This window comes from Drosophila nasuta, chromosome 4, assembly GCF_023558535.2.
Source record: "Drosophila nasuta strain 15112-1781.00 chromosome 4, ASM2355853v1, whole genome shotgun sequence".
Taxonomy (NCBI): Eukaryota; Metazoa; Arthropoda; class Insecta; order Diptera; family Drosophilidae; genus Drosophila; species Drosophila nasuta.
In genome coordinates, this window is record NC_083458.1 from 1,685,025 (window position 1) to 1,707,747 (window position 22,723).

The 22,723-nt window shown below is 37.4% G+C and overlaps 2 protein-coding genes and 3 long non-coding RNA genes across 9 annotated transcripts in view; 3 read left to right on the forward strand and 2 right to left on the reverse strand.

Annotated features, from left to right (window-relative positions):
* The window catches only part of LOC132794934 (paired box protein Pax-6), a 23,480-nt gene extending 21,729 nt beyond the window's left edge, over window positions 1-1,751 (forward strand). For both annotated transcript variants that reach the window (XM_060805254.1, XM_060805255.1), the window contains one exon: window positions 1,130-1,751. In XM_060805254.1, coding sequence (XP_060661237.1) covers window positions 1,130-1,751 — 622 coding nt within the window. The remainder of the gene's footprint in view (window positions 1-1,129) is intronic.
* Window positions 1-7,618, reverse strand: part of LOC132794936 (uncharacterized) — a 15,448-nt gene extending 7,830 nt beyond the window's left edge. The window contains exons 1-4 of one of the 3 annotated variants that reach the window (XR_009633380.1): window positions 7,293-7,618; window positions 7,074-7,235; window positions 6,885-7,012; window positions 1,151-6,420 (exon numbers count right to left, since the gene is read on the reverse strand). This is a non-coding gene — a long non-coding RNA (uncharacterized LOC132794936). The remainder of the gene's footprint in view (window positions 1-1,150; window positions 6,421-6,884; window positions 7,013-7,073; window positions 7,236-7,292) is intronic. The other 2 variants (XR_009633381.1, XR_009633382.1) reach the window with 2 other exon arrangements.
* A 605-nt stretch (window positions 7,619-8,223) lies between these two features.
* On the reverse strand, window positions 8,224-22,321 carry LOC132794937 (uncharacterized). 2 transcript variants are annotated; one of them, XR_009633384.1, is made up of 4 exons: window positions 22,264-22,321; window positions 10,681-10,734; window positions 10,388-10,493; window positions 8,224-8,297 (listed from the first exon to the last, which is right to left on the reverse strand). It is a non-coding gene; the product is annotated as an uncharacterized LOC132794937 (long non-coding RNA). The 2 variants fall into 2 exon arrangements; XR_009633383.1 differs by lacking the exon at window positions 22,264-22,321 and adding an exon at window positions 10,822-10,981.
* On the forward strand, window positions 9,564-10,242 carry LOC132794938 (uncharacterized). Its single transcript, XR_009633385.1, has 3 exons — window positions 9,564-9,870; window positions 9,942-10,112; window positions 10,181-10,242. It is a non-coding gene; the product is annotated as an uncharacterized LOC132794938 (long non-coding RNA).
* Window positions 22,012-22,723, forward strand: part of LOC132794932 (twitchin) — a 63,314-nt gene continuing 62,602 nt past the window's right edge. The window contains 1 exon segment of the mRNA XM_060805251.1: window positions 22,012-22,120. The gene's annotated coding sequence lies outside the window, so the exon portion shown is untranslated.

The window sequence follows — 22,723 nt, forward strand, 5'->3', positions numbered from 1 at the left end:
TTTTAATTCTATCCGTGTCTACGGCATACATTGCAAAATGTCATTTTGCACAAGGGTTAATTGCAGAAAAAAATTCGTCCGTAGACAACCTCTTGCGTCGAAAAACGAAAACGCACTGACGAAAGCTTTTGCCGACGAGACTAACTTCTATAATTGTATCATGGTAGAGTGCAACTACTAACCATACAATACAAAGATGCGTCAAGTCATACATCCAAAAGGTATCATTAAAAACAGTATTATTGCAGCCCCAGTCGGGCCGTGCGCCAGACCCACAAACCACCAGCAGAGCCAACGCGGTCCTTGTGCAAGTGCCATTTAACTGCAAGCATATAGAACGCGAGCAATTGTTGTTGTCCTCTTCTTCGAGACTTTCGTCGCGGCAAATCAAAATCGAATCGCAGCGCACGGCCCGACTGGGGCTGCAATAATACTGTTTTTAATGATACCTTTTGGATGTATGACTTGACGCATCTATGTATTGTATGGTTAGTGGTGCAACCCCAACATTTTGTGGTGTCCGGGTTCGAGTCCCGGTCGAGGTACAAACATTTTTTTAATGGTATATACAATAATTACTATAGTAATTGTGGTGTTCGGGTTCGAGTCCCGGTCGGGAAAACAAAATTCTTTTGTGTGTTGGCTCTAGTGAAAGGTTGCAAGACCGGCATGTTATGATGCTCGGGTTCAAATCTCGATTGAGAATACATGCACATTTTTTTTTTATAATATTTTGAGAATATTACCGCATTATGTTGCTTGTATTCAAAATGGGTAGCGGGTAAACACTCGACTGTAGCTTTCAAACTTTTTTGTTTCTTATGGGTTTTGAATGGGGTGAACGTAACATTTGAACTGAACGGGAAGAAATAGGCTATAAGTTGGCACTGCTGATAATTTGTAAGCTCGTATGCTGGGCTTACTATATGGTTTGTGATGATAGTTTTGCAGAACGCTAGCGTAATCGATGAAGCTTATACTCATTAAATTTGAATTAAAATAAAATAAAATATGTAAATGATTTTTTTTAAGGGAAACGGATAATTTCACATGCATTTAATTGTTGTGTCGGTTAAGTTTGAATTTGCAAATAATTAAAAAATTTATAAAATAATATTTTTAATTTCAGTTCCGTGACATCAATACCTACATTCAGTCATTCATCAATGGGATCCTTAGCACCACCATCACCGATTTTGCAACAGAGAGACCTGACACCACCATCCGTATCCATGTATCCGTGCCATATGCCACTACGTCCTCCGCCCTTAGCATCTCATCATAATCTTGTGGGTGTCGGTGCAGGTCTGGGAACATCTTCAAATGAAGTTGCAAATGTCAGCAGCAGTCCAAATATAGCATCAAATCCACACGGCTCGAATGGGACAAAAAGTGTTAATAATGATGTAGCTGATTACGAAGCAAATTTGACTTACGGATTGCCACCGCCTCCACTGCCAATAGCACCACCAACGGCACCAAATTCCCTTAGCATCTCTGCCGCCCACCACCCCCAAATGGAGCATCATCGCCAATCGAATTGTAGTCCCATACAAATGAGCCATGGTCAAAGTTTTGCTAACGATAGTACATCACATGCAATACCGTCATATGCACACATGAGCTACAACTATGCAGCAGCGGCTGCTGCAGCTAACAGTGTAGCACCATCGGATAGCAATCATAATAACTCACACGTTTCCGGAAAACAACAGTTTTTTGCATCTTGCTTTTATTCACCTTGGGTTTAAGATTGTTTCTTGCAAAGCAAAAGCACTATATAACTTTTTTCCATCAATTAAAGATTACATAAATAGTCTTAATATCATATGTAAAGGCATTTCATATCGGTAGAACAATTTAGCACCCAACTCACAAAACATGAAAAAAAACGAATTTACATATCTCTAACTCCGTTTCTTTGTCATAAGCATGGAAGTAGTCAAATACAAATATGTAAATCTCCGCCCAATCATGCCCTCAGTCTATTCAATACTTTTGAAAAGATTAAATAATATTAATTTAGCTAAACTTAAGACTTAAATTATTTCTGTTAATCAAATCACAGCGTTTTATCAGGTGCACTCTTAAATTACGGGCTCAGTCTATTAATATTAATTTATCAACATGTATAATTTAAGAATACAAAATTGTATAATAAAACAACGTAAATAATAATGTGAAAGTTGATTGAGATCGCTTGCCGGATTTTCATATTTGAGGTTGGATTTTAACCATAAGTCTAGAATATAGATCATATTCTAGCAATAAATCGTAACAATATGAAATGAATGAAATATTTTATAGCGAGCTTAACTAAACGCAATTTTTCCGCGAAATTGCGTAAAAAAATAACATACTTGGTACATTCTTATAACAGGCATTTGTTTATACGTACATTTCCAGGATACATATTTGATATTTAAGAAATAAAGCGCTGGTCCCAGATAAATGAAGTCGCTTTATTTCTGCGCAACTCCATTGAACAAAATGCAATGTAGCGTGACGGTCACAAAGCCAAATTTGGAAACACAAATGTTAATAAAGACGGTGACACTAAAATAATATATAGTAAAGCGAAACTGATTGAAAAATATATATTTGATGTCCGATTCTAAATTCCCAGAAAATCAGAAGTAAATGAATTAAATTTTCAATATAAATGAAAAAATCTTTCAAAGTTTTTCGCGATGATGATTGATGCACACAAACTAGGTAATGAAACATTTACGTAAATCAAAACTAACCGAAATTCATCCGACCACCAACTTTAAGAGATCGTAGACAAATAAATCTAAAAGCAACATCACTTTTTTTTCGCCCTTCCCAGTACAAAATAAATTAAGGGTATCGATGTCAAATCGACTGTTTTACAGACGAAAAAATTGACAACCTCTTTTATCGTACTGCTATCGGCAAAGCGGTCACTTGCAAAAATATGATAAATCTAAAACCATTGGAAAAAAGCGTAGCATTTTCTCGTTAAGAGAAATAGCTTGTTGAAAACGGTAACTCTAAAATTCGTGAAGCTTTCAAAAAAAAAAAGGTTTTTTCGCAGGTCATTAATTTTGTCCTTGGGATAATGTCGTCATAGAAATAGGCAAACAATTTGACTTCATATTTTCATTTATTTACGGAATATATAGTTTTCGCATGTCATTTATCCCGTTTATCAGGGAAATGCGATTTACCGATTAATTCGGCAAAAAACACGACATATTGAAATCTAAAAATATTGACGGATCTTCAGTTTGGTGTAACAGATTTTCAAATTTTTCTAAGTATAAGATTATCCGAAGAATAAATCTTGTAGTTTATGGTGGCTGGTGCCTTTTTAAAATATTTTTTAATTGATTTGCGATTCCTTAAAAAATATGTATATCCAGAAAATAAAAAGAAATTGACAAAAACAGTAGATGATATTTAGAAAAATCCGCCAAGGCGATCTTTGTACCCAGAGCCTGTTCGGCTCATTTTTTAAATTCGAAGTTTTAACGCATCGCGTAGCGTACATCACACACTTCACACGTTTTGTTGCGCTGTGCTGTGTTTGTATGTTTTCGTCTACGTATCTACATGCTTGCCTATATTGGTATGTGTATGCATGTGAAGTTTTGCAACGTGCGGTTGCCACGCAGACAAGCAGCTAGCGCACATTATTTTGTTTTGCCACGACGAAGAAGAAGATAACAATAATTGCCCCTGTCTTAGATGTTTCCCGCACAAGGACTCATTGGTCTGTTGATAGTTTGCAAGCCCAACATATTGTGGTATGCGAGTTCTAATCCCGATCGAGAATATATGCATATTTTGTTTGTTTTTTTATGCAATTCATATTTTTTTATTCCCTTTTTGCAAACACTATTTAAAACTTTATTTAAAAAAAGTTTGAACTTTTAAGAAATAAATACATTTTTTTGTAATCAGGTAATAATACAATTGGGCAATTCTCCGATATCGAATGTGACATTTTTACGCATTCAAACTGCAAACATCTAAGACACGAGCATTTGTTGTCGTTTTCATCTTCGACACTTTCGTCGCGGCAAAACAAAATTGACGTGCGCTAGTTGGTTGCCAAAATATAGGCAATACCAATATAGGCGAGCATAATGTAACTTTGGACTCCGGATGGGGTTAATGAAAAGGGCCAACTGATATTGCGCACCACTATAAAACAATAAAACATTAAGAAATCGCATACAAATGGGTAGACAGAGTAAGAGGAGTGGAAGGTGGAGGGTACATTCAAAAACGGTGAAAGAGAAGGGGAGGGGAAGGAGAGAAAGGTAGGTTAACAAAGAAGATGGAGCCACTGTCTAGTGCAACACTGGTGTTGTTGTGTGCAGCCGTCCACCCTACCGTGATCCTGCATTCGAAATCCCAAAAATAAATGCTAGTAGGATCGCTAAAGGAAAGTGGGTCGGCTAACGTACTCTTGCTCAGTGATGCATGTTTCCAAATAAAATAGAAAATTAAGTGAACATATTTAATTTACTACAGAAATAACTCACAAAAATAAATAAATAAATATTTTGAAGGACTAACATGATAAGTATCAAATAAGGCCAAATGATAAATCAACAATAAAAAAAAGTAACCTATAAATATCAGCTATGATCTTGCATAAATATAATATAAATAATTATTTTTGGTTCTATAAATACTAACAAATTAAGAATTAAGCAACATGATAATTTAAAACGGACTAATTTAAATCATTGGAGATAGAATGATGGAGTAGCCCACAGCATATAGCAAACATTAAATAAATATCTTCCAGTGCGTAAAGCTCTCCGTAAACAAATTACATGGGATCAGCTAATGGCTGTCACTCAAAGCAAGTAGCCAGCAAGCAAAGTTAGGAGGGCTCTAAATTAAGTGTCCGAAAAGAGCTGAGATCGATTTCGGAGCGCAATCAGTGCATTCTAAACATCGACTCATAAAATTCTGAGCATAGTCGTAGTTAAGGTAAGTAATAACAGAGTAATAAATTTTCGGGATCTTTTTGGGCACTTTATGATACAAAATGCTCATTACAAACTATCAGAAATCTGTCTCTTATTCAACGATACTGTTCTTTTACGTTTCATAAGAGACCAGACGCTTTCAATTATATTTAAATCTGGACTTTGAGGTGGCCAGTCCAAAGTGGTAACACTAACATCCTTCAAAAATGTTGTAATCATCTTGGCTTTGTGCCATGGGGCGTTATCCTGTTGCAGAATGAAGGATTGACCAATAAGCCTGTCCAGAAGTAAATGCATTATCATTTAGATCCTGTAAATATTGGCCTTGGTTCATCAGGCCAGTGACAGGAACGAAGACACCCAGTCCATTATACGCTACACATCCTTAGAACAACACACAGCCTCCACCATGGCTTACTTTTTGGCAAACAGACCGGCTTTTCTGCCTTTATAATCTTACAAAAAATTTATTTTTTGATGATTTATACTCAAAGAAGCTTTCATCTGTCCATAGAACGCTCCTCCAGAACTGCTTTCCTTTGCAAAAGTCAGTCTTATAAGCTTGTTTGCTTTTGTTATATATGGTACTTCCTTGACTTTATAAGTCTTAAAATCACATTATTTTAATCGTGGACGGACTGTGCGCTCACTAATTGGTGTTTTAGCTGTCAAATTAAATTGATCTGCTGCGGATTGGGGCTTTAGAAAAACATTTTGTTAAATTCCCGTACAAGGGCTCAGTCTTCACTGAGATCTGTTTTGCGCTTAGCACCTGATCTTCTTAAATTACGCATGTCATTATGCTTTTTAAACTTTTTAATTTGGTAGTACACAGTTTGGCGCGACACTTTAAACTCATTGGCAATGTCTTTGACTGCTATTCCAGCGTTAAACTGTTACGTTTTGGATATCGTTTGTGCCAGCAATGTTGTGGGGGGGTTTATCGATATATCGCGAGGCGATGTATCGGAGATAGGAAATGGCAACACCAGGGGGGGGAAATTTGAAAATTGCTCCTCCTGTTCAAAGTCAACTTTTTTTCACGAGAGGTTAGAACGTGGATTTTTCTGGGTCGAGAGTTGAATTTAGATGAAGGTTGGAGACGGTCGACAAGAAAGAAGAGAAGACTCGACTCCACGTGTTTGCTGTATCGTAGAATAAATGTTAAATACGAAGTTACACAAAATAAAGATTTGTTTAGTGTATAAAAAGAGATTGCTGCAATATTCCGTTACAAGATCGTAAACCAACAACAGTGTGAGCAAAGACAAACAACCATTAATGGCAACAACGAGCATGAAAGTATTAAAATAAAGTAAAAACGCCTGCGCTTCGATTCTCTTATCTATTGAGCGAGACTATACCGCGAGGAGTGACACATTGAACGAGGTGCAATACGTAAAAAATACGTTATAGATTTCTCCCTCGGCCAAAGAAGTTGTGAGTGAACCTTAAAAAAAACCAAATTGAATTCTTATGAAAATCGAAGAGAAATCAAAATTAAAGATTGCATTAAAAAAACTAAACAGAAATGTAACTTAAAACTCGAAGAATACAGTATATATACAAAAAAAAAACGGCCACGAATGAAAGCTAATTAAAATAGAGTACAACTTTAAATTAAAGTAGATCAATGTTTTGCTGTAAAACGACAGAGTAGGTGATAGACAGAAAAATCATTCAGATCAACATTCGCATCTGAGGAGGAATAGATGTATACACATTTATAAAGATATACACATATATGCATTAAAGTATCACCTATCGCCCCTTCACCAAACCTCAAGAGCTCTTAGGCAGGTCAAGGTAGACATTTAAGCGAATCAAGCATACATACATTTATATACATACATACACCCAAATATGCGTATACATACATACATAAATATACCTATCTGTGATCTCTTTACATACCATACATATATAATTGTCCCTACTCCGTTATTTTCTTTGTTGTTCCGCCTTGTTTGTTTTATTTGCTTTTGCTTCGAATACTGTTCCGTGTAGCTGTAATGAAATTCGAATATCTATTAATATTATACCTGTAAATAAATTAAATGTTAGTGATTAAGAAAACTTCATGAATAATACAATAGTACTTACGATGAACATGGTCGTGTGAGTCTTCTCAGCATGGTGGGGAGGGGGATTCGACAGCGCTACGCCGGATGAGGAGCGGCCACTGATATAGTGGCCAACGCAAGGGAGATGGCGCCGATGTGGCCATCTCAGGCAGGGTGGGTACGCCGGGGTCCAGCTGTGGCCCTATTCAAACACAAATGGATCAGTGAGTCGTATATTATTGTCGTTTTCTTTACTTACTGTCGTCAACAGTTTGTTTTGGATTTCCTTTTTGTTTAGCGCAATTTTTAATTGCGCGGCAGCTGTTTTGTTTTTCTGTTAGTGGTGTGTTTTTCTGTTTAAAAAAACAGCTGTTAATATCGGTGGACTTATCGATTGTGCGGACTGCGGGCCAGGGATGGAACTCCACCTGAGTACCGATGAGCCAGCCGGCACGGCCCCAGGGAAGACAACCAGTCCGCAACAAAACTTTGCTACCATTGAGGATCTGGTAACCAAACTTAGCTCAGTAGGTATACCCATTAATTTATTAATTTTTAATAACTTTCTATTTTACTAACAACGTTGAATATTGCTCAATGAAGTTATATCGCGTGCTTAAAAGTGTGAAAATATTTCCATAAAGATGCTGTCAAAATACTTGTGGCACGTAAAAAGCCGTTGTCTGCATGCATTCTTATCAGCAGAAAGAGAATGCAAAAGGTAAACGATATAAAATTTGGCGTGCACATAGCTAAAAATAGATTCTTTGTTTTGAGCCTCATTTTCCCACCGTTATTTGACGATTTCAAGCAAAGCTAAGTTCAATAGTCAAAAAAGAGTTTCGTCAATTAATTGTGCCGACTAGTGTACATACAAATGCATGCATTCATATTTATGCAGGTACATATGTGTTCACCTGCTTTTGAGTGCAATAAGAAACATGTATTTTACTTTTAAATACAAAAATTAAATTTACAATTTGACATGCATTCTGAATTAACTGTCATTGATATTTTTCACAATAGTTTAGTGGTAATTGTGTCGATGTCACGATGTCGCAGAAAGTATGAAGACAGCAATAGATGGTGCTTTCGGACACATGGATTTATCCGTTAGAATACTCTGCTGTCGTCAGTGTATTCGGAAGCAATTTTCCCCGTCTCCTCGCTCGTTGCAAGTCATTCAGACGCTAGCGAGTCAAAAGACTGTCAACACCAGATCATCTGGTTGTGGTGCCAAAACAGATGATGCGCCCAGGAAAAGCTGTGAAAACGAGATTTTGTTTTGGTCGTAAGATATTTAATTGTACATTTAATAATTTACAACATGTTCAAGAGTTAATTATTGCATCAAGTTTTGCACTGATGATGTGCCTGCTGATGTAATAAAAAATATTTTCTTAGTTATTTACTATGAAACTTGGTGTTTTAATATTTTATACTATGGTGCCGAATCTGTTAACAAAATAGATACACAAAAAAAACTTAACTTGGAATAATAAATAACTAAAATAAGTAAGAAAGCTACAGTCGAGTGTGCTCGACTGTGAGATACCCGCTACCTATTTTGAATAAAAGCAAAATATTGCGGTATTATTTTCAAAATATACCGAAAATACTACAAAATACAAAAATGTATACCAAATGGTATATTTGGTATATCGATATAATACCACATTGAAAATATACCATAGACGACACAATATACCAGATTGTCCGCCAAAGCAACTAAGACCCCTAGTATCATAAGTAGGCATTTTTGCTCATACAAAAGTATTTCTTTAATAACTTCCACAACTTTTATCTGATCGCAATAAAATTTTCAGGAATCATAAATATGTACTATTGTTTTTATTGTACACACCAAAACTCGCTTGTTATTCGATTTTTTAGATTTGCGAGGGCGGAAGTGGGCTGTCAAAAAAAAAAAATTATAGCTCTATCTCTTATAGTCTCTGAGATCCAGTGCTTCATACGGACGGACGGACAGACAGAGAGACATGGCTAGATCGTCTCGACTGTTGATGCTGATCAATAATATATATTCCTTATAGGATTGTAGATGCCTGTAACAGGTAACATACATTTCCTGTCGGTACAAAGTTATAATACCCTTCTACTCTATGGGTAGCGGGTATAAATACTAGTAATAGATATTTACCCTAATATAGAAAACGGCACTTCACAAAAATAATGGGGCTCTCCTATGGTGGACAAGGTTAGGGGCACTTTTGTGAAAAAGAAACATCAACAAATGACTCCACTACTAATCTATCATTGCATACTCACTGATATTTTGAATGCAATTGCAGTTCTGACCCTGCAGTTCTGAGCGCTAGTTCGTTGCTGGTGAAATAAGCACTTACCACCCTGCTGAACTGGAGGTGTCGGTTGGCCATGGGTAAGTGCTTACCTCGCCGATCACTACGTGGGTACTTACTAAATTGACCCTATAGTAAACGAACGTCGAACCACCGAGTCGACTCGAGTTTGCGATTGGCCATGGGTAAGTGCTTTCCTCGTCGATCACTATATGGGTACTTACTAGATTGACCCTATAGTAAACGAACGTCGAACCACATAGTTAATAAATGTATACGCATTAAAGCATAAGTACAAAATAACGGCAAGAATCGCTTTTGTTTTTGTTATTTTGTGGAAAGGGCATATACAAGATTAAAGACAAAACTTCGATTGCGCTTTACATCGCAGTTTGTTTACGCGTCTTTGTTTTATTTTGTGCTACTCTTTTGGTCAAACGCAGCTGTGTTTGCTGGCTGACGAAATTTTGCAAGCATTTGAGTTGAGAAGTGCAAGGCGGATCAATCGATTATTAGGTGAGTGACTTAAAAAAAAAAATATATGTTTGTATTATATGTGTACTAATGTGTAAATATTAAATAAGCAGATAATAAAAGGACGACAAGCAGTTAGCATAATGTATTGCTCTACAGTGGAAAAAGACAATGTGCCTAAAGAAGAGGAAGTGGAAATTATGACAGAAAATCTACGTTATGGAAATAATGACAGGGGAATGCGGACCTAAAAAAAAAAGGCAGTTTCTTTGGTGTTATGATCGGTGAGTATTTTAAATAATTATTATCCACTTCAATTTATTATAACTTTTTTAATCCTTTTTATTTCCAGATTCAATAACTGAGGACCACTTTACAAAAGCCTTACAGCTCAAAAAAAACGATATTCTAAAAACTCAAGTTGCCTTTAAGTAATAAAAGTATCCGACTTATTAAAATAAAGAAAAATTAAAATAAAATAAAAACTGTAATTGTAATTGCACATTTTTTTTAAATTTATAATGGCCGACCCTTCAATGGGGTCCCATTTAATACTTACTTTACCAGCCGTTCCATGGGGTCCAATGTAAGTACTTTCCTTAAAGACCCTAATATGTTGCACTATTTCACTAGTTCGTGGGTAATCGAGGCAGTGGCGATTGACCCTATTTGCGGACATTTCATACAAAAACGGAAATTAAAAAAAAAGCATTGCTAGACGCCACTTTGTAAGTAGTGGTGGTCCACTTTGTAAGTAGTGTTGGTCTGCTGGTAAGTGCTTATTTCACCAGCCACGAACCAGCGCTCAGAACTGCAGGGCAGCAGACCACCACTACTTACAAATACTCATACCTTTTAAGGTCCTTACTTCATCCACAACTTTTTCGAGAGAATCTTTTGTTTCGACTGCAAATAAAAAACAAATTCAAATTGGCCGAATTTAAAAAATAACTTAGACACTCGAGAGGGAAAGAGAACTCGAGAGGAACTAACTTGTTCGGTGAGATCCGAAATAATCTTCTCAAGGAGCTCAATACTCTCTTCACATTTGCACGATTTCTTATCTAAAAAAACAACAGGTTTAATACATAATTTGTTTCAGCTGTTAAGAAACTCCAATCGCTGAATTTTCCTGGCTGGGATGTCCGACATCGTTTCGTATGTTGATTCTTGGGGCTTTTGTATAATATAATATATATGACATAATTTAGGGTTAAACAGATAAAAGTACGACAATATCCTCAATCATCAATATGGTGAAGTAACGGCATTATAATCATATCCTTTAAATATGGTATTGCGACTGCTTTATAAATCAACTGGTTTAATTCAAAAATTTCTTCAGAAGATAAGGGCTCCGCATCTACTACGTAAATACCCAAGTCAGAGGATATAGGCTCCGTATAAAAGTTCCGCACATTCTTGAATCGTCTTCCTCTAAATGTATCTTCCATAATTGATTCTATTCTAATCGGAATATCCCCTTCGATGTAACAATAATTGTTTGGTTCCTTCTGGATTAATGTGCTTCCTTTAAATATTATTAAATTTTTTCCTTTTTCGGTCTCTAATCTCTCTTGGATAGGTAAATTTTTTTCTTCGTCAATTCTCCGGTGAATTTGCTCTAAAATGTTTGTTGGCTTTCTGACAAAATTTTTCAAATGTTACAAATAATTTTCAAAAGCATAAGCAGAGCCTTTAACTGGATCGCCAACCTGTTCCACCGTTTCTTTTACATGTAGTAAGCTATGTATGTTATATGAAACAGTATTTTCTCCAAATATAATTGGAAAATTTGAATCAAATAGGTTCAACATTCGCTGACAGGTTTCCAAATTAATTGATCGCTGATATGGGCTGCAAAGCATCCTATACGCACAATGCAACAACAAAAACACATAATATTGGTCGTCAGATAATTCATTTTTGAGTACAAATATTCCCGTATACAGTAAAAATTGTCTAAATTCCGTGGCTTTCCAGTTGTATAGTTCACTTAAGGGTCTTGGCTTTCTTGCGAATTCTTTAGGCATCTTTTTGCGTATGTCAATTAATTTTTGAGATATTTTAGATTTCTTGTCGTTCGTCAATTTATTATAAGTCTTATTTGTCATCAATCGAACAAGAAATTTACGCATGACTCCTAAGTCAAATAAATGCATGCAGTCTAGTGGAATTTGGGAAACCATTTTTACATTCACGGTTTCAAAGGGTGTCATTTTTGTCAAATATTGTTTTAAGTGATGATCGGAATATTTCCTACTTTTGAAGTCCTCGTCGGTTATTAAGTCTTCACTCTTTGTTCTGTATGTTAAAACACTATTTATTTTTTGTCCGACTTGTAAGCATTTTGAACATCCATGCGAAGATGTATGTCCGGGAGTCCCACTGCAGTGGACTCAGTGCACTGATGTAAGCTCTAGCTGGGGCATTACAAACAATAGCCCTTAATTTTAATTGAATATTTCTTTCGTCTGTGTCAATTCCATTTTGAAGAAGATCTTTTAGCTCACAAGTAAATTGGCTTAGAAATTCGTACAGACTATTGAGCTTGGATTTTCCAAAAAATATTCCAACAGGCACAACAGGAGAATTTTTAATATTTGTTACTTTTATCAAAATTGGCCATAGTAGCGAATTTGAACTTTTGAATAGCGGAATTCCATCAATGTTTATGTCAATAGTTATGTCGTCATTAAAATTAATTAAACTCAAAAGCTTAGCAATCTGAGTTTTAATGCCAATGTGCAAATAACGGCCACCACTCATTTGCATCATTTCAGCTTTTTTAGGCACACTGTATTTGTAAAATGGTCCGACATCTAAACTATTTTTTTTAGTATTCGAACTAAATCAATTGCACAGTCACGTGTTGGTCTATGTTTTAGAAACCATTTTTTAAGATCGTCATTTAAGTTATTGTTACCGTCGTTTCTTTTCGTCTTTAGTTCATTGTCAATATTGTCTTCATAAATTATTGCCTCCAAAAAATTCGCTTCACTGTCATTATTTCCATAATGTAAATTTTCTCTAATAATTTCCACTTCCGCTTTGGGCACATTTTTGTTCTCCACTGTGGAACTTAACTTTTCTTTATATTTAGTAGCACAAAATAAAACAACAGTGAAGTAAAGCATAATCGAAGTTTTGTCTTTAAACTTGTGTATGCTTTTTCCACAAAATAACAAAAACAAAAGCGATGTTTGCCGTTATTTAGTACTTATGCTTTAATGCGCATATATTTATTAACTAGGGGGTTCGACGTTCGATTACTATAGGGTTAATCTAGTAAGTACCCATGTAGTGATCGACGAGGTAAGCACTTATCCAGGGCCAATCGCAAACTCGAGTCGACTCGGTGGTTCGACGTTCGATTACTATAGGGCCACTTTAGTAAGTACCCATGTAGTGATCGGCGAGGTAAGCACTTACCCATGGCCAATCGACACCTCCAGTTCTGCAGGGTAGATTTTACTGAACCCGTTCACTGCTTTTAATTTATTAACTTTGTTTTCACTAATAACTTTTTCCTAACCTGCCAACATCACGATTACAAGTCAAAACCCTTTTCCGGAAATCTATTTGATATTTAATCCAACTGAAAAAGGCAATAGCTTGTACTTTTATATTTGTTTTTTTTTTCAATTGTCAGTAACAAGGTCCACCAATAGATGACGCTATTTTAAACTTTCAGAACCCAACAATGCTAACCATGGACAAAGGTACATCCACTTATAGAAAACACAACAAAACATGTAGTACTATTTTCTGAAACTAAATAGTAGAATTTAAATATGACGACTATATTACAAATTATTAAAATAAAAAAAAATTTTAAAAATTGCATACTTTGCGGCTGTGCCAATTTTTGGCTTCGATAAGCGGCCTATTATATTACAATGTAGATACATAGACGAAAGCACAGCGCAACCACTAACCATACAATACATAGATGCGTCATCACATACAAAATTTTGTATCATTAAAAACTGAATTATAGCGACCCCAGTCGGGCCGAGCGATTCGAACACCAGAGCATCTTCGGCTCATTTTAGATTTTACTTCTGTCAGTAAACTTGAAAGGGAATTAACAAATTTAAATCGCATTAAAAAAACAAAATATTGCCGTTTGGGAGTTGAACCCCGACCCCCAACATGTTGGGCTTGCAAACCACCAGCAAAGCCAACGCCGACCTTGTGCAGGCGCCATTTAACTGCAAACATATAGAACGCGAGCAATTGTTGTTGTCTTCATCTTCAAGATATTTCGTCGCGGCAAAACAAAATTGGCGTGCGCTAGCTGCTTGTTTGCGAGGCAACCGCACGTTGCAAAACTTCACATGCATACACATACTGATATAGGCGAGCATGTAGAAACGAAAGCAGAGCGCAATACACACTGCGTTCAGTGCGCGCTGCGTTAAAACTTCGAATTTTCGAATGAGCCGTAGAGGTTCTGGAGTTCTAGTCGCAGAGCTCGTCTCTTCTGGGGTCGCTGTTTCGAATGATACGATTTGCTTCAAGAGCTGCCATTATATGGTTAGTGATATAAGCACTAGATACATATGTAGATGCGTCATCCCATACAAAAAAAAAATCTGTCATTAAAACTGAATTATGGCCAGTGCTGCCAATTTGGATTTTTTCCCGTCAAAACATGCTTCTTTGACGGCTAACTACTGGAAAAATTTGTGAATTGCGGGAATTGTGAAAAGCGGGAATTCTGGCTTTTTTAGAAATTCTGTTGGCTTTTTCCCAACTTTTTTTTTTGTGTTGTTAACACAAAAGTACGAAAAGTACAAAATATGGAAAAGTGGCAGCTTTACGATAGTCACTTATAAACAATCCAGAAAATGTGTTGGCGTATCGATATACTCTATTCATTATACCCGCTACCCATAGGGTAGAAGGGTATTTTAACTTTGTGCCGGCAGGAAATGTATGTAACAGGTAGAAGGAGGCATCTCCGACCCTATAAAGTATATATATTCTTGATCAGGGTCAACAGCCGAGACGATATAGCCATGTCCGTCTGTCCGTCCGTCCGTCTGTCCGTCTGTCCGTATGAGCACCTAGATCTCAGAGACTATAAAAGATAGAGCTATAATTATTTTTCGACAGCATTTGTTAGTGCCTAGACAGACTAAGGAGATAACGATAAAATAATGGAAATCTTTATCTTTTAAACGAAAATGAACTTAATAAATTATTTTTTCGAAATTTTTCTCTTTTTTGATACATTTGTTTTTCTTTTAAACAAAAATGAACTTAATAAATTGTTATTTTTCAAGACAAGGGTATTATAACTTTGTGCCGACAGGAAATGTATGTAACAGGTAGAAGGAAGCATCTCCGACCCTATAAAGTATATATATTCTTGATCAGCGTCAACAGCCGATACGATATAGCCATGTCCGTCTGTCCGTCTGTGTGTCTGTCCGTATGAAACACTGGATCTCAGAGACTATAAGAGATAGAGCTATAATTTTTTTTCGACAGCATTTGTTATGTCTGCACGCAGATCAAATTTGTTTCAAATGTTTGCCACGCCCACTTCCGCCCTCGCAAATAAAAAAAAATCGAATAACAAGCCCTCTATGGTATATTTTTAATGCGGTACTACATCGATACATATTTACAGATATTCGGTATATTTTGAGAAAAATACCGCAAAATATATTTCTTTTATTCAAAATGGGTAGCGGGTATCTTACAGTCGAGTACACTCGACGTTCGAAAAAGCAATATATTTCGCAATTTTTACAAATTTTAGAGTCACCGTTACTGGCAACCTTTATGACCCTAAATTAAATTGCTTGTTTTCGTGCACAAAAAAGGTTTTTGTGTTGCCCTATTGAGCTATATTATGCTAAGGAGAAGAAGGATTGCCAATGATAAGAGAAACCGGGCCCGTCAGCGCCGTAATTCTTAGGTACACAAATATTTCCAGCGCAGATGAAAAAAGGGTGCACATAAGTTTAAATCCCGATTAGTAGTTTTTAGTATTTTGTTATTTTGACTGGTCTCATCCTATAGTATTTAAGCAAATGACTGAAAATTGTGCGTTCTTGTTCAGAATTAGAGGAAATCACTATAGTAAGAAGTAAGTCATAGATTTAACATATGTATATTTTAATGGATTTCTCACAGCATAAAATCCTATCAATCCTGGCAAAATCGGATTCTAATCCATCTTCTAATTCTGTCGGAGACGACCATTTTCTTTTATTTGCATACCACATCCGGGCAAATCGGTCATTTGAATTGATGTGCTAGTGGAAAGGCAACTTGAGCAGAAAATTTAACGACGCATTGTTGAGAATGTCAACTCAGCATTCCCCTAGAAAAACGAGAAGCCAGCAAACTATGTATCTGCCGGCTACTTCAGGAACTGCATCTGCGACACCTACAGGGATGCCTGTGGCTGCTTGAATCGCAGCCGGTGGAGGCACGAGTGCACCAGTTGCAATTGGTAGCAATTACACCCTGGCCCTGCAAAAGTAATTGCAAGTGTAATTGGGCTGACATCGTCAGCGCCATCTTGTTTTATGACCGCCAGTAATTCAAGGCCTCATTACACACAAGTCAAGGAAGTTGTACCATAGTACAGCCCAAGAGGGATCACTCCATCGAAATCAACGACTATGGTTCCTAGATTTTCAGTATCAAGTGTTCGTAAACTGCCGGAACTGCCCGAGTTTGGAGGCAAATCAGAAGATTAGGCCGATATTTGCTTACGCGTTTACTTAAACCATAGCGTCGTATGGTTGCACAAACCTGGAGAACAACCAGAGTCTGCAGAAGGCACTAAAAGGTTATGCGCATGACACTGTCATTGCTAATCCACCCAAGAAACGTAAACGTAGATTAAGAGCAGCTACTGTTCAAAGCGTGCGAGATCTGCAGGCTGATCACATCCACCCACCTAGTATTTGCTGTCTGCACGGCAACTACTGGCACTTAGGCACGAGAAACATAGACGATGCTCTCGTACAAGTCGCCTTCTTGAATTCCTTGCAATTTGGAACATTATGTTGCATATCGCATATTGAACGCTGCTTGCTGGAACGTTACTCCTGTCGGTCTGTGTCATTTCGTATCCATTATCTCGACGTCAGTTATTGTGCACGCAACATTTGCAAATTCAGTGAGCCATCTATTGAAATGCGTGACATTTGGATAAAATTACAGAGTGCTGGCATGTCTTGCGCACTCAACTCTCCTTCCTGGTGGCAGCTTTGCAACCAGTTCCTCCATTAGCGTCGGGTTGCTCAAAATAAATTTTTCCATTTGGTAGCAAATACAACGATCTTTGCCAAGTGCTGTTCATCAAAGCGACTTGTACGAGAGCATCGTCTATGATTCTCGTGCCTAAGTGCCAGTAGTTGCCGTGCAGCAAATGCTAGGTGGGTGGATGTGAAGGACGACATCACAGATTGCAGCACGAGACGTGGAATTCTTCGAGGAGAACGCCCAAAACAGTCAACGAAAACAGAAGTGAGAATGAGCCACAGCCAACGAGAGCTGTCCAGGGGTCCACGGAGTGGAATCTGAGCTGCGTCGACTAAAAGCGGAAACGATTACTCTTTTGTATAATGCCCGTCACGCTATAGATCTGCCAGAGAACCTACAACTTTAGTCGATCTACAAATCAGTGGAGCGGAAAAACGCCAGCATTACAATTTGGAAAACGTACATGAAGTGCGTAATCTAAGCTTACCGATGCAGAGCCTGCATTGAAGAGATTTGCAAAGAGTTGATCCTAATGACTCTAATTAAGACATTTGATAATGCAGTGCCGAAGCTTTTGCTTGGACTGGATCATGCTTATTTAGGATGGTCTATAGAGAGTAGACAACAACGGGCCCTATGCATCGGCCACCAAGGTGCGGTGGCTGGTCTTTGGTCCAACAAATGATTGCAGAGTAGTGTCCTCACCGATAGCCGAGTACTTCGAGATGGAGAATTTTGCGTGAAGCTCGCACCGGCTGTTGCAGCCAGTACGGACACATGAGCCCGAAAGATTTTCGAAGAGACCACGGTGAGACTTAAACAGAGATACCAGACAGGACTCTTATGGAAACGCAATGACATTGTAATGCCACGGAGCTATGATATGGTGTTAAAGAAACTGGTGAATATTGAAAGAAAAATTAAATGTGATCCACAATTTGGCCTAGCGCACAGGGAAATTATGAATGATTACGTTTATAAATTTATATTACGCTTGGAGCTTGGAGAAGAATGAGATACATTTAGACAACGAAAACGAACTATAGTATTTTTACTTTGCTGCAAAGAATCCCAATAAGCCAGGCAAGCTGCTACTGGTCCTCAACGCAGCGGCGAAAATTGGCGATGTATCGCTAAATTCGGTACTGGACAAGGGTCAACACTACAAGCCGTTACCATCGGAGTCTGCGGCGATATCAAGCAGATGTTTTACCAGATCGTTATACGAGCAAGGGATAGATGTGCACAACGATATCTATGGCGTAATGGATGATGACTGTAATGACGGATGGCGCCAGCCTATTCACAGAGTGCGGCATACTACGTGAAGACTATAAATACGCTGGAGTGCTGCTTTATGATTACCGCCAAATGGCTGCTGCGAGAGATTTATCGAAGAGGGTTCTGGGCACGAGATTGATGAACACTGTTAGGCAAGAGCATAGCATCGCAATAAGTGCAACCATGCTCTGGTCCGATTCTCAAACAGTGCTGCATTGGATAAGCAGTGCACACCTCCGATTTTTCATACTCTCCCATCGTCACATATTGACGGAGATGATTGTACACCATAACCATTTGAAGATGAATCATCTGAATCTGGATGCAACCATTAGCGAGATTCGCAAAAGGTATTAGGTGACGAACTACTGAACGTTATCATGCTTTACATGCTAGAGGGCGCATCCAGTATAGCCGTGGATGGCGCCTCTGCCCTAGGATCGCCTCAAAGTCTATACCTTTGGACCGGTACTTTTGGTAGCCGGTCGCCGTAAGGAGAAGAGATGGGTCCCCTTATTTACATACCTGAAAACAAGATCGATTCATCTGAAGATTAAATACGACCTGTCGACGGATACCTCCATAATTGCAATGCGCAATTTTATGTGTCGTCGTGGACCAGTTAAGAGACGAGAGCCCATTAAATTCGAAGAAGTCTTGGAGCCAGAGAAGATTCAAGACGAATTGACCTCCCAATCAATTTGGAGGAGGCGTATGGGAACGTATGGTGCAGACCGTCAATAGAGTACTGCGACATACGTTAAAGGATATGTCACCTAAGGAGCAAGTGCTGCAGAGCCTTTTTAATAGAGTGGGAGAACATCATCAACTCTCGTCCGCTTACCCACTTGCCGCTAGCGGATTAGGAGGCGCCACTGACACCAAACGATTTTGTGGTGGGCGTATCGAATACCAAAATACGAGAGTCGTCGAGGAACTGAAGCTTGACAAATGCATGATGAGGGATCGATCCTGGAGAAGATGGGTCTCCGAGTATCTACGCTTGTGCGACGAGAGAAGTGGTGCAGGCGCACCGATCCGATGCATATAGACGATGTGGTTTATTAAACTGTTTGGCCGAATCGGCTTGACTATCAGACTTGGTCGAATTCTCAGCTGACAAGTGCTGATATCGAGATTAAACGCAGTTTCAAACTCACTTTATAATGGAATCTTCGTGTAATCTTGCTGCTCATCCCACTTCTTTTATGTTCATCAACTTTGTGCATGACCAGGTGAATAAGAATTGTATTTCCAATCTTCTTAACATCACCTATCGACAATAATGATCCGTATATCGCAGAGACAGGGTCAATCAAGTTTCTCAATGCTGAAGAGGAAGGCTGCAAAATCTTTTCATTAAATTCATTACATTTTTTCATTAAATATCAAACAATCATTGTAATATACTCTTTTAAAACTTGCCATTACTTTCTCATACTATAGTTGTCCTCGGTGACTTGAAACGCTCTCACCGTTCCGAAAGCCTCACCAGAGAGACATGAATTGAATTTCTCAATGCGCGGAATCGAATGGTCATTGTCAAACAAACTGATAAAATTTTTGGAATACTTTCCGCTGAACTTCGGCAATGACAGCTTAGGCAGACGGGTGCGAGGAGCGGCAATCTGCTGAATCAATACATTGGCGGATGATGTATCGGCCAACAATTTCACCTTCAGCCTTGCCTTTGCAGAAATGCAAATCTCTTTTAACTCGCAACGATATTTGTCAAATGTCTCTATCCTGCTTTGATATTTGAGATCATTTTTAAATGCGAAGATATCTCGAGCCTGCACTCTAACTCTGTCAAATGCTCTTCACGCAAATAGCAAGTTGCTTCCTAGAGCCTTCAAGAGATTATTTCGAATTCATTATTAAACTATTAAACGAGACGAGAAAATAAAAGACAAAAAAAAAAAATAAATACAAAATAACAACAACAAAAATATGGATAATTATTGTTATGCAAAACGAAAACGACAAGAATGACGACGCGCTGTAACTTCTGATACTCGACTGCTTTATAATTTCAATGTTAAGTTACATTAAGCCTAACTTAATTAAAGCGAAGCGAGGCGAATTCGCTCAGAGAACAACATGAGAGCTTTATTGTGCTATCGCTTCGCCCTAATTCTATCAACTTCATTGATGCTCTTAAATTAACTTAACCAATTGTGCCAACAAATGTTTTTTTTTACCAAAATTTCCATATGAATGAGCACTCTTTCAATTGGCTACTTAATTAGTGGAGACGCATGGTTTCATGGGGAGGGATACACGCCAAGTCGCTATTCCACTTCAAGCCAAGTTTGCTCTGTTTAGTGTAAATATAATATAAATTATAAATTATTTTAGGTTCTTAGCAACCGGAGATTTGCAATGTCACGTCAGTGGTATATATATATAATTGAAATGGTGGTCGATACATTATGACTCGTCTTGAAGGCCTATGGACGGAGGCAAATATGCAAAAGTGGACAGATGAGTTCATGGCTAAGTGAAACTTTTCACAAACTGTTTGATCGCGCACGCTCACTGCAGCTAAGCGAATTTTTAATTATAGGCTTAATAGAGCTCGCTGTTGCATTTATAATGTTTTTCGTAATTTAAGAACGAAGTGCATGATGGTCCAGAGAAAGTTGCGTTGTTACTCAGAAGAGCTCAAAAGATTGTTGCTGCTTGCTGTCCTCTGAAAATTTTTCTGATCTGTTTGAATCCTACAGATTATAAAGCAATTGTATATCAAATTTGATGTTAAATGAAACATCTCCGTCAGCAGAAAAAAATGGACGCCAGCTGGACTATCCAAAATTCATTAGGAATATAGCGAATGGATATACAAACTCAAATGAGGGCTCCGTCCCTTGGCGAAATGAGTCTGCCGGCATTTCGCAACAATAAAAAACCAAAAAGAAAAGACCCCTAGTAAGTAGGCGTTTTTTGTCTTTAATAACTTCCTCAATTTTTATGCAAACATAAGAAATGCTGTCGAAAAAAAAACTATAGTTCTATCTCTTATAGTCTCTGAGATCCAGTGTTTCATACGGACAGACGGACATGGCTATATCGTCTCGGCTGTTGGTGCTGATCAAGAATATATATACTTTATAGGGTCGAAGATGACTTCTTCTACCTGTTCCAAACATTTCCTGCCGGCACAAAGTTATAATACCCTTCTACCCGATTTTCATCGCCAGAAGATGCTGTTGAAGCGTTCAATCACCATGTTTTGGAAGTGCCGCAATCGGAGTGGTAAAAAGTGCTTCGTCAATTAGTTTGAGCGCATGCAAAAGCATGTATGTACTATATATGTAAATCTTGCTGAAGAATAGTTTGAAAAACAATAAATCCATTTTTGATGATAAATATTTGCATTTTCATTATTAGGCCAGAAATATATAATATATAGCGGGTAGCGGGAATAAATTGTGTACTTAATTTGTCATATCGTTTGTAATCAGTGTTTCACGCAACTATACATACCAAACTTTTTTTATATTTTTCTTAAAACCACCTAACTGCCTGTCTATTCGGTCGTGTGTGCATGTATTGTGCTGGATGTGTACATATGTACATGTAGAAAAGAGAACGAATGAATAGAATAAAATGAGAGCAGATATTGAGAACTTTTTAATGAAATTTTGACTCAAAGTCGTATCTTGATTATTGAGGGAAAATTCAGTAATAGTTTAACACTCGGGGAGTTCGCTTCGTTTTGCACGCAAGGATAATTTTTGTGCTTTTTATATTGCACCGTGTTATCTGTAGTCAAGTTGTACGTATCGACTTAATTACACACACTACACATAGTTAAAATGCAAATGATCATACATAAATATTTATTTATTCAATAATTTACATATTTTACATAAATATGAATAAGAATATGAGTGTGAAAAATTGTGAATTCATATTTACCAAGTGAGAGTGCCAATAAAGTGATCTCATATAAATTTTAAAATAAATAGAATTCAACTGTTATGTCTTCAATGATTTTTATAAGAAATAAATTTTATATGTAAAGGAATACGCATATATGCGCGTAGCGGTATCTGTATATATGTATGTATATGTACATACATATTAAAATCTAAACAGCTGCGTCTATTCAAGGAATTGTGTAACGGTTGTGGGGCTTATAAATAGAAATGTTTCGTCGTTTATACGAAAATCCCCAGAAAAAGTAAAAAGCTCTGTTACCAGCTAAGTAATTACTATGTATATTTAGTTGTATATCTATATTTATGGAGATGACCACATTTATAACAAATATATCCATAAGTGTATTTAGCGTCCAACAATATAAATGAATGAGTGCATCGACTAGCGGTTTTCTGCCTCTATTCCATTTTTTTTTATGGCACAAATTTGTTTTATA